This window comes from Chrysochloris asiatica, unplaced genomic scaffold (assembly GCF_000296735.1).
Source record: "Chrysochloris asiatica unplaced genomic scaffold, ChrAsi1.0 scaffold00261, whole genome shotgun sequence".
Taxonomy (NCBI): domain Eukaryota; kingdom Metazoa; phylum Chordata; class Mammalia; order Afrosoricida; family Chrysochloridae; genus Chrysochloris; species Chrysochloris asiatica.
This window is the reverse complement of record NW_006408779.1, coordinates 490,525-501,820: the sequence shown is the minus strand read 5'-3', so window position 1 is coordinate 501,820 and position 11,296 is coordinate 490,525. Positions and strand designations below refer to the sequence as shown.

At 49.8% G+C, this 11,296-nt stretch overlaps 1 protein-coding gene across 1 annotated transcript in view; it reads left to right on the top strand.

Moving 5' to 3' along the window:
- The window catches only part of TMEM132D (transmembrane protein 132D), a 745,873-nt gene that overhangs the window by 648,403 nt on the left and 86,174 nt on the right, over nucleotides 1–11,296 (top strand). Inside the window, exon 6 of the mRNA XM_006874079.1 lies at nucleotides 9,554–9,697. Coding sequence (XP_006874141.1) covers nucleotides 9,554–9,697 — 144 coding nt within the window. The remainder of the gene's footprint in view (nucleotides 1–9,553; nucleotides 9,698–11,296) is intronic.

The following is an 11,296-nucleotide window of genomic DNA, read 5'->3' as shown; positions in this document are numbered from 1 at the left end:
TGATGGTGATGCTGGTGTTGATGGTGATGCTGGTGTTGCTGCTGCTGTGTCTAAAGAGAGCCAAAGCCTCAGCATTCTTGCTTCTCAGGGACATTCTGGTTATATTTCTTCTAAGACTGATCTGTTGTCTGTAGTTTCCTCAGTAGTATATGTAGTCCATGGTATACTCTGTGCTTGTGGCCAGTACCACAGTTGTTGCTGTTATGAGAATTTGTTGTGTTGGCTCTGGCATAGTGTTGTGTACAACAGAAGTAAGAGCTGCTTAGTCTTGCACCATCGTCAGCTTCATACCACTGTTGGCAGCCGCTGTGTCTGCCCATCTCATTGGGGGGGTCTTCCTCTTTTTCGCTGACTCTCCACTTTACCAAGCCCAACGTCCTCCTGCATATAACATATCTAAAGTATGTGAGACAAAGTCTCACCATCCTGCCTTGTAAGTAACATTCAGCTGTACTTCTTCCCAGATGGAGTTGTTCTTTCTCTTGAAAGTCCAGGGTAGAGTCAATATTCTTCACCAACACCATAATTAGATTGCATCATTTCTACTTCTGTCTTGTTTTCCACTGTCTGTTTCTCACATGTGTATGAGCAGATTGAAAGGGTCATGACTTGGGCCAGGCACACCTTAATCCTCAAAGTGACATCTTTGCTTTTCTAAACTTTAAAGAGCAGATTTGCCCAAAGCAGTATGTCATTTGATTTCCTGACTGCTGCTTCCATGGACCTGCCCGCTTCCTATAGACCCTGCCGTATAATATCTTGGTGCTTCCCTGTGGGTGGACAGATGATTTTATATTCCGGAGTGTCTGCTGAACTGCAGTCATTCTCCACACCACGTCTGAGCCATTAAGCCCAGGAGCCAGTATGCAGACTCTCCCTGGGTGACGAATGTCTGAATCCTGGACAACTCCTCCTTGCCCTTTAATGCTGTGTAAATTGGGCCACACTTTGATACCACTGAAGCAAGACGTCTAGTGAGTTAGAACTGCTGCATTCATGCCGTTGAAGCAAAATCACAACAGACTTGAATTTTTTAATGTGGATGAAGCAAAACACTAACCTGAACGGGGACTCACACAGAATGGGAGACTGGGAAGAGGCGTACTGAGATCTTTTGGGCGCCTGATGCAGGAGACTGGACCTTTGTCTGTGCTGCGGAGAGCAACACACGTTCAGAGCAGCGAGGTTGGCTGCTGTCTTTGAGCTGGGCACTATTGTTTACAACTCTGCCATTCAAGACATTTGGTTGCTATGCAACATGTACACTGCCCTTATCTTCTAAGATGGAGAGTGAGTGTCTAGCAGGCTGCCCCTTTCCTACTGCAAGTTCTGGTCCATTCTGGTGCTTGGGTCCTGCCTGAAGTAGGAAGAACTGGTTCAAAGCCCTGGAGTGACCATCCATACTCACAACACATCCGCCATCACAATTTTACCATCGCTTGTTGCACACACCACTTTTACATCACTGAAAAGATTTGGAGCCTTTTCTTTCACTGAAACCCACATAGTGGCATCCATTCCATTCCAATTCATAACAACCCGACAGGACAGGTGGACCTACTCCTAGAGTCTCTGAGACTGTGAATCTTTAGGGGAACAGAATGCTTCATCTTTTCTCCTGAAGAGTGGCTGGTGGGTTTCAGCCCAGCACCTAGCCCACAGCATCAGCAGGGCTCCTGTTTACTGGCACTAAAGTAAGGCTAAATAGGGACCATGTACACCTGTTCCAGCTTACCTACGCAGTTGACTGAGAGCCACCCTTGGGAACACATCTTGTTCATAACTGGAGGCTATCCGTACTTTAGAAACTATGGTTTATAAATGTGTTTGTAATCTGGGTGCCAAAGAGACTGATCCTCCACGCTCATCACGTGGAGTGCCCAAGTTATCTGTGGCAGTGCTGCATTATTGCTGATGAGATCCTGTGTTTCCCTGGTCATCTAATAGCTCCGCCGATTAATGTGGTATACACGAAAATCCCATAGCCCATCATGGTGGGAGTGCTGCCTGTTTATCGTGGGGATGCCAGGAATAACAGACCTTGGCCAAGAAAGTAAAATACATGGTCAGGGTGACATCCTGCATCCGTTGATTAGAGTATTGACCTCTGTTGGAAAGTGAATTGAAAAAGATATAAGAAATTAGCCACAGCTACAACAATAAATTCAGGAAGAGCCTTGCTTTAGAAAATAGTCTGGTGTGGGGCTGACTCAGCCTAAACCCCTGCAGCAGAGGCCTGGGCTTGTATCCAGAGAGGAAGGTCCATTCTCCCAGCTAGAGGAGCAGTGGCGGATTGTCCGGAACTCTTGGTTATTGTTTGTGAAGATGAAGATGTAAATTGTTGTGTATCAGTCAGGAGGTTGTTGTTGTTCACCGTTCATAATGCAACTCATGATGCCTTGATTGAAAAGATCACTACAAAATCATAGAACCTTTATTAAAACAAAACACAAAAGTGGGAATCGGTTGTTTCTCAATCAGTCCTGTAGGATAAGCACTGCACTGCGAACCACAAGGTCGGCAGTTCAAACCACCGGCTGCTCCTTGGAAACCTTGTACAGATTCACTATGAGTCGGAGTCTACTTGGTGGCGCTTAACAACACTCTTGTTCCTCCATCCAGGTCTCTAGGTGTCTGCTCCCTCTAACCCTTCCCTGACTAAGTCTGCTCTTGTCCCTGCACACCACGAAAGCAGCAGGGGGGCATCCTCAGAGGACTTGGGGGATTCCTTCTCTGTGTTCTGTGAGTTTGGGCAACATAAGGAGGTCTGAGGGACTGCATCAGAATGTGGGGTGGATGGAGTAAGATTTCTCATCACAGTTCTCCTGGGCACCCTAATGAAACGAAGACAAGTGCGTCCCTGGGAGAACTTGCCTGCAGCCATGTGCTGGTCGCAGAGACACACGGAAACATGTTTGACTTTGGACCCTACATGCATGGACTGGAAGCCACAGGTCACGGCTCTCTGACCTGCTTTATACAGCAGAAGGTAGCACTGCCTGGCCCTGCAGATTCAGGGGCACAGTCTCTCCTTTCTTTATGTGGACTCATCTCACCCAGGGTCTCCTGCACCCCTGCTGCCACTAATTGTCACCAAACACACCAGCCTCCAAAGCAAGAGAGGCGAAGTTCCAGTGCCATCTTGTGATCCACAGGGGTTTCAATGGCTGATTTTTAAAGGCAGATCTCAGATCTTTCTCCCTAGTCTCAGTCTGGAAGCTCCGCTGAAGCCTGTCCACCGTGGGTGACCCAGTGACACAGCTACCAGCATCCCAGCAGCACGCAGGACACCACAGGGTGACACACTGGCAGACCACTGATGTATTAGGGCCAGACCAAACAACCAGCCCCCTGCCGCTGAGTGAATTCGGACTCATCACAGCACCCCAGGACAGGGTAGAACTGCCCTCTAGGGTTTTCAAGGCTCGAATCTGTACAGGGAGTCCTGGTGTGGCGCTGTAAGTAAAGCACTGGACCGCAAGGTCAGTTTGAACCACAAGGTCAGCAGTTCAAACTCACCAGCCGCTCCTTGGAAACACCACACAGGGTAGCTATGAGTCGGAACTGACTCAATGGCACTTAATAGCAACAACAGCAGTCCCCACAGTAACAGCCTTGTCTTTCTCCCAAGGGGTGGCAGGTGACTTTGAACCAACTGCTTTTTGGTTGGAAGCCAAATGCTTTAACTGTTTCACCAAAAGGGTCCCTTGTGCTAGCTGCAGTGGCACAATTGACAACCAGGGTCCCCCTTTCTCTGCCGCAAGCTGGGGCACTCCTGCCTGGCATGCACATAGGTGCCCAGTCAGACTGGCCAGCCCTTTCTTAGTGCTCCGCACCCGTCCCATATCAGCCGGGTCTGTTTTCTCACGTTTTAATATCAAAGTTTGATGTAAAGCTTTTCATAGCTGATCTAGACATTCATTGTTAGCTAGGCAGTGTAGGTTTATTTTGGAGTCCCTGGGGCAGGAAACCAGGTAATGCACCAAAAGGCTGCCAAGTCAAACCTAACCAGGAACCCACCTCTAAGGTCACACACACAAAAAAGTAGATAGATAGATAGATAGAGAGAGAGAGAGAGAGAGAGAGATGTTGTTACATGCTGTCGAGTCCATTCCGACCCATAGCTACCCTGTATAGGGCTTCCAAGGAGCAGCTGGTGAGCTTGAACCACCGACCTTGTTCAAACGACTTTTGCATTCTGACGCATTAGCCCCCAGCACCACACCAGGACTCCATATTTTTGTTGTGTTGAGTCCGTCAGTTCCAACTCATAGTGATCTCATACCACAGCGTAGAACTGCCCAGAAGTAGACAACCTCATCTTCCTCCCAGGGAGTAGCTGGTGGATTCAAACCATTGACCTTTCAGTTAGCAATCAAGTGCTGAACCCACTGTGTCATCAGAGTGTCTGCCCCAAATGTGGTGGCAGCCATTGACAATTCTCTGACCCAAATGGGTTCTCCATGACTCCGGGTCACCGTGACAGCAGTTGGTGCTGGGTGTTTATTTTACCATGAAATGCAAAATCCTACTGCTTGGGTCCCTTCCAGCATGATCTGCCAGCGTTCAGTTTGCTCTGGACAAAGCATTGTTTTAAGGTGTCCTTTCTTCATGTTGCTGGGAGATGGAATGAAGAGTAGAAGGGAAAACAATGCCAATATTCCACCTTTTTAATTGACTAGAATTAGTAGGTTTCGTTGTTATTGTTGTTAGGTGCTGTAGGGCCGGTTCCAACTCATCACGACCTTACTGTGTACAATAGAGAGACACTCTGTCTAGTCCTGTGCCATCTTCACAAGTGTTGTTGGGCTTGGGTTCAATGCTGCTGCCACTGTGCCAGCCCATCTCATTGGTTTAGCAGAATGTTCTAAACCACTGTGCCGGCCCATCTCATTGGTTTAGCAGAATGTCCTAAACCACTGTGCCGGCCCATCTCATTGGTTTAGCAGAATGTACTAAACCACTGTGCCGGCCCATCTCATTGGTTTAGCAGAATGTACTAAACCACTGTGCCGGCCCATCTCATTGGTTTAACAAAATGTGCTTTTTTTACTTCAACATCAGGGGGAAATGCCAGAGCCTGTTGTGTGGATGTGTGTCACTGGTAGCTAGCTGCCTGAAACACAACCTTCTTGTCAGTCATTCCCACTGGGTAATCTCACCTTCTCCAGGTAATTGCAAACGTTTGCTCTACTCAGCCGCCCTGAGAGGTAGCGCGGAGTCTGTGAGGGTTGCGTTTGTTATTATGAGGTGTTGTCGAGTCGGTCCCGAGTCATAGTGATTCTGCATACAACAGAACGGAGCACGGCCCGGTCCTCCGCCCTCCAACACCCACTTGTCATGTCTGAGCCCCTTGCTGCCACTATGAAAGATCGGCGGTGGCCTACTAGCCACTCCACGGGAGAAAGATGAGGCTTTCTGCTCCCGCAAATACTGATACCTCAGAAACCCTATAGAGGGTGGCTGTGCATTGGAACCAACCCCACGGGACTTACCAAGCACATACATACACTGCCTCTCACCTTACCACAGTCCCTTTGGAAATCCAGTCTCTGGAGAAGGACATCATGCTTGGTAAAGTGGAGGATCAGTGAAAAAGAGGAGCCCCCAACAAGATGGACTGACGCAGTGGCCGCAGCACTGGGCTCAAACATGACAGTTGTGAGGTGGACGCAGGAGCGGACCATGTTTCCTTCTGTGGTCCGTGGGGTCACTGTCAGTCAGAATCCACTTGAAGGCTCCTCCCAACAACAAAGCTGTGAGACAATAAATGTCTCTGTGTTGGAGCTGCCCACCTGTGTGATTTCTATAGGGCTCAGGCAGTCAGGAACGGCCATCTGAGGGGCACAGAACATCCAGGAAGTGGAAGCCATGTGTGCAGCTGGACCGTGGTTCATGGAAGGAGCTGACACAGAGCTTCCTTATGAGAGCATGGGTCCGCCATCACTGCCTGGGCTCTGAGGGGCTGTGCCGAGCTAGCTCCAGGGCAGAAAGGCAGCTGCAGCCATCCCTGCTGGAAAAGCAGAGGAGGAGAGGGAGAAGGGGCCTGCCGCTGGAAAGCAGGGGGTGCACGATGGAAGGCTTCACGAGTGAGAGCTCAGCTGCTGGGCCCCCACAGGATCCTGCTTGGCAATAGTACACATTCTCATCTGTGGGGACCCAGATGTGCACATGCCCAGAGTCTTTGGGTTTGTCTTGTTGGGGCTGACATGTCCCTAGAATTGGGGCAAAGTGAGAACACCAGTTCCAGTCTGTTCCTTTTATTCCTCATAAGCATGAATCTGCCCCTTTACAAAGTATGAGGCCCCTGGTGGCACACTGGTTAAGCACTGGTCTGCTAAGTGCAGCATGGGAGGTTCAGAGCCACCAGCCACTCCATGGGAGAGAGATGAGGCACTCTGTTTCTGTAGACATTGTTGCTGTTGGTGTTAAGTGGTGTTGAGTCAGGTTCTGACTCATAGTGACTGAGGAGCAGCTGGTGGGTTTGAAGCACCAACCTTACAGTTCACAGTCTAGTGCTGATCCTACAACACCACACCAGACTCCTCCATAAAGGTAACAGCCTGGGAAACCCTGTGGGGTAGTTCTCATGTGTCCTGTAGGGGGTGCTATCAATCTCGGTGCTGAGTGTCCCCTAGGAACCACGTACCATGGAATCGAAGTCCATCCCTGCACGATCCTCAAGAATGATTAGGGAAGGAGTGTTGTGGTCCATAAGGGTTTCATTGGCTGGTTTGTGTCCCAGAACCTTCTTCTTAATCCGCCTCAACCGGGAAGCTCCTCTGAAACCTGCGCCATATCACAGCCGTATGCAGCCTCCACCTACCACGCGTGGGGGGTACACATGCAGTGCACTGGCCGGGAATGGAACCTGGGTCTCCCACATGGAAGGAGAGCATTTACCCCAGGACCACCACCACCCCTATGGAGTGCGACCTCAGAGATGTCCCAAACGGGGCCCAGATCCCCAGAAACGAGCAAACTCACAGGATGCATCTGGTTTCCCAGAGCACAGAAACGCGATTCTGACACTTTCCTGCCATCTATGAAGTGGAGCAAGCCTGGAATACCATGACAGTGACCAACGTGGGGACACCAAGGAGCACATGCTGCTGGACAAACTGTACTGATAGGCGGACTCCATGCAGGGTTGCTGCAAACCTTCCATGTGTACAAAGTGCAGCGTCTGCAAACTGCGATAACACAAAGCCTGATAAAACACACCATGCCTGTAGGTCCTTCTCATCAAACCCTCTCCCATAGAAACGTCATCCTGGACACTGTCGGCCCAGAGGTACAGGTAGTAACGTCCACACTGCTCAGGACCCTTCGCTTTCGTACTGTTTTCACCCAAAATAAAATCAGATGTTTGTGAGAGCCCACAGAAGAGAATGAGTGAAAAGTGAGTGAAAAGTGAACACCACATGGTGAAAGAATGAACACACTCGTGACTCCCACTGAGCCTGCAGCGTCGAGTAGGACGGTTCCCAGTGCTGTAGACCTTTACGGGAGCAGACAGCCCCATCTGCAGTGGGTTCAAACCACTGACGTTTTGGTTAATGGTGGGGTGCTTAATCACTGTGCCACCAGGGCTTGCTTCTTAAGTCTCATCTATAAACCAAACCACACTCACAGTGATCGAGTCCATTCCACCTCTGTAGAACAGGGTAGAACTGCTGGGGGGGGAGGGGGGGCGTTGTTATGTGCCATGGTGTTGGTTCCGACCCATAGTGACCCTGAACAGGGTTTCCGAGTCTATATATCTTTACAGGAGCAGAAAGCCTCATCTACCAGGAGCAGCTGGTAGTTTCGAACTGCTGACCTTGTGGTTCGCAGCCCGATTGATAACCACTACGCTACCAGAGCTCCTTCCAGAGGGGGGGTGTACAAGGCTGTAAATCTTTCTGGAGGCTGACTGACACATTCTTCTCCCACAGAGAGAAAGGGTAGGTTTGAACCAATGACCTTTTAGGTTAGCAGAGTGCTTAACCACTGCACCACCAGGGCTTAGACAATGACGTTATGGTTTTAGAAATTCAAGAATATTCCTAACTGCAGTTTTGTCTTTTAGGATTAAAATACTAAAAAGTTGGAGGGGGGGGGCAGTGCGGAACAACTTTAAAGGTATCTTATCTAAAAGTTAAACCATTATGAGTTAGTTTAGAAAATGAGCCTCATCTTATAAAAGAGAAAACGAGATTTAAAACAATGACAAGTTACCAAAGGAAAAGGGTGATGTCATTTTCATATGAAAAACGTCTGCGCCTTCTGCTTGCATACTGCTAGTAGGCATTTCAGATTCCACACGAAACTCGAATCAACAAGGATCTTTGCAATCCGGGCTCTAAACGTTAGGTAAGGACATCCTAACCCAGGCACCCCGAGTTTTCTCTCTAGGATGGGCCAGGCCGGTGTAAACACAAAGGAGAAGTTCAAGGTAGTGTGAGGTCAAGCCCCTCTTAGAACACAGTGGAGGCCCTGGTGTACAAAGGTAAGAAACTTAGCTGCTAACCAAAAGATTGGAGGGTCAAGTCCTTTCAGGGCTCCTTGTAAGAAAGACCTGGTGATCTCTTTCCAAAAACTCAGCCACTGAGAAGCCTGAGGAGCACAGTTCTACTCGGACACTGCTGGGACGACATGTGTCCTCAGAGGGACACGGTTGGAATCCACCCAAGACTCTCATGAGCTGGGCTGCGAAGATGGTATTGGGCATATCCTGGCTTTCAAGTTCATTTTCAGGTGGCGTCTGTCTGTCCCTCTGTCTCTATGTCTGCTTTCCTCTTTTAGAAGACATCACACAAGAGGGGTATCATCTGCAAAGGAAGACAATTTCCCAGCAGGTCACATTCACCACCTTCCAAACAGGGGTTAGGATAGCAGTACAGCTTTCAGGCTACATGGCTCAGAGCCCTCTGAACAGGCAGTGTAGCTGCCGGGTCCCCACCATTCAGATGGTTCCAGTCACTGCTGCCATTGTCTGTGTGTGTGAGAGTGTATGCACATGTGTCTCTGTGTCTGCGTTCTGTGTCTGTGTGTCTGTATGTGTGCGTGTCTCTGGGTCTGTGTGAATGTCTGTGTGTTTGTATGTGCATGTCTATGTGTCTATGTTTGTGTATGTGTATCTCTGTGTCTGTGTGTGTCTATAAGTATGTTAGTATGTACTGTTTCTGTGTACATGTAAGTGTGTGTCTCTGTGTGTCTCTGTTTGTGTTTGTGTATCTCTGTGTCTGTAAGTATGTTAGTATGTATGTTCTATGTCTGTGTGTATGTGTAAGTGTGTGTATCTGTGTGAATGTGTGACTGTGTGTGTCTGTAAGTAGGTTAGTATGTCTCCGCTGTGTGTGTACATGTAAGTCTGTGTATCTGTGTATCTGTGTCTCTGTGTATCTGTGTGTGTGTAGCTGTGTGAATGTGTGACTGTGTGTGTGTCTGTAAGTATGTTTGTATGTCTGCTCTGTGTGTGTACATGTAAGTCTGTGTATCTGTGTGTCTGTGTCTCTGTGTGTCTGTGGCTGCTCCGCAGGGTGTGACGGGGCTGTGCTCCCTCTTCCAGGAGGCAGAGATCCTGAATACAGCCGTGCTCACGGGGAAAACTGTGGCCGTGCCGGTGAAGGTGGTGGCGGTGGATGAGGACGGCACCGTGACGGAGCTGATGGAGGCCGTGCAGTGCCGGTCCTTGGATGAAGACGCCATTAAGGCCAGTTGACCCCTGACCCCGCCGAGAACCCTGACCCCAGACAGACCCCCAATTCCACGGAGACCCCCAACCCCACCAAGACCCCCTACCGCACTGAGACCCTCCATTCTGCTGAGTGCCCCTACTCCACCAAGACCCCAGACTCTGCCAAGACCACTGTTGTGTGGCATTGCTGCTGCCCATCCGAGTGGTCCCCCACCCCACACTGCTCACACTGCCCCCGAAGCCAGAGACCCCCCAACACACAACAAAGCAGAGGGGCTCTTTGGCCTTCTCGCTGGGAGGTGGTGTGGGGATTTGCTTGGGGACAGGAGCGGGTTGCTGGCACTTGGCTCTGGACCAGACACTCCAACTTATGTACCTGGGCTGCTCCCTCAGGGAACACCCCTCCTCCCGTTAACAGTCAGACTGCAGACCACACACCAGGGTCCTGGGATGCCAGAACGGCTTCCCTGCCTGTGGGGAGCTGGAGAGGAGGCTAGCACGGTGCAGCCCACCCTACTACGTCAGCCCTCATCCCTCCGATACACACCAGCTCCCGGGTCTCTCTGTCTCACCACACCCAGTCCTGTTGGCATATCTCAGATGCACGTTCCCCATTGGAAGCACAGCTCCCTGTCCCTTCCACGTTCTCCCTGCTGTTTACTGTTCACGTGGAGAGATCACGCGTCCTTCACAAAACTTCCGTGACAGTCCAGCCCAATCTTACACCTGACTTCACAGAAGTTCAATTCAGTTCGCGTTTCATTGAGCATTTTCTATGTATGCAGCCCTGGGATCGCTCGCCACTGGACTTTCTACCAATATGAGTAGATTCTACCAAGAGGGTTAGATGAGTGCATCTCCCCAGGGTGCTCTCACACATTTTGTACCTTCAGGGTCAACCTTTTCCATGTCAGTTTGTCCTCTGGGAAATCTCCATCTAAGTAATGTTTTTTGTTCTGTTGTTGTTGTTGTTGTTAAGTGTGGTCTAATCGGTTCTGACTCATAGCCACGCTGTACAGCAGGAGTGTTGTTGTTATTAAGTGTTGTCGATTCGGTTCCAACTCATTGCCCCTCTGGATCGGGTTTTTGAGGAACGACTGGTGAATTTGAACCACTGACCTTGTAGTTCAAACCAACCTTGTGGTCCCGTGAATTATCCCACAGCGCCACACCAGGACTCGATTGCAGGGGGTGTTGTTAGGTGCCATCGCGTTGGTACTGACCCATAGCGACCGTATGCACAGCAAAATGAAACACTGCCCGATCCTGGGCCAACCTCACTATTGTTGCCACACTGGAGTCCATCGATGCTGCCACTTGGCCAGTCCACCTCGTTGGGGGTCTTCCTCTTTTCCTCTGACCCTACACCTCACAAAACATGATATCATTCTTCAGTGTCTGGTCCCTCCTGACAATATGCCCAAAGTAAGAGACACCAAGTTGGCCATCTTGGCCTCTAAGGAGCACTCTGGCTGCGCTTCTTCCAAAACGGATCTATTGGTTCTTTTGGCAGCCCATGGAACTTTCAGTATTCTCCTCCAACACCACAACTCAAAGGCATCAATTCTTCTACCATCTTACTTATTCACTGTCCAGCTTTCGCATCCATATGAG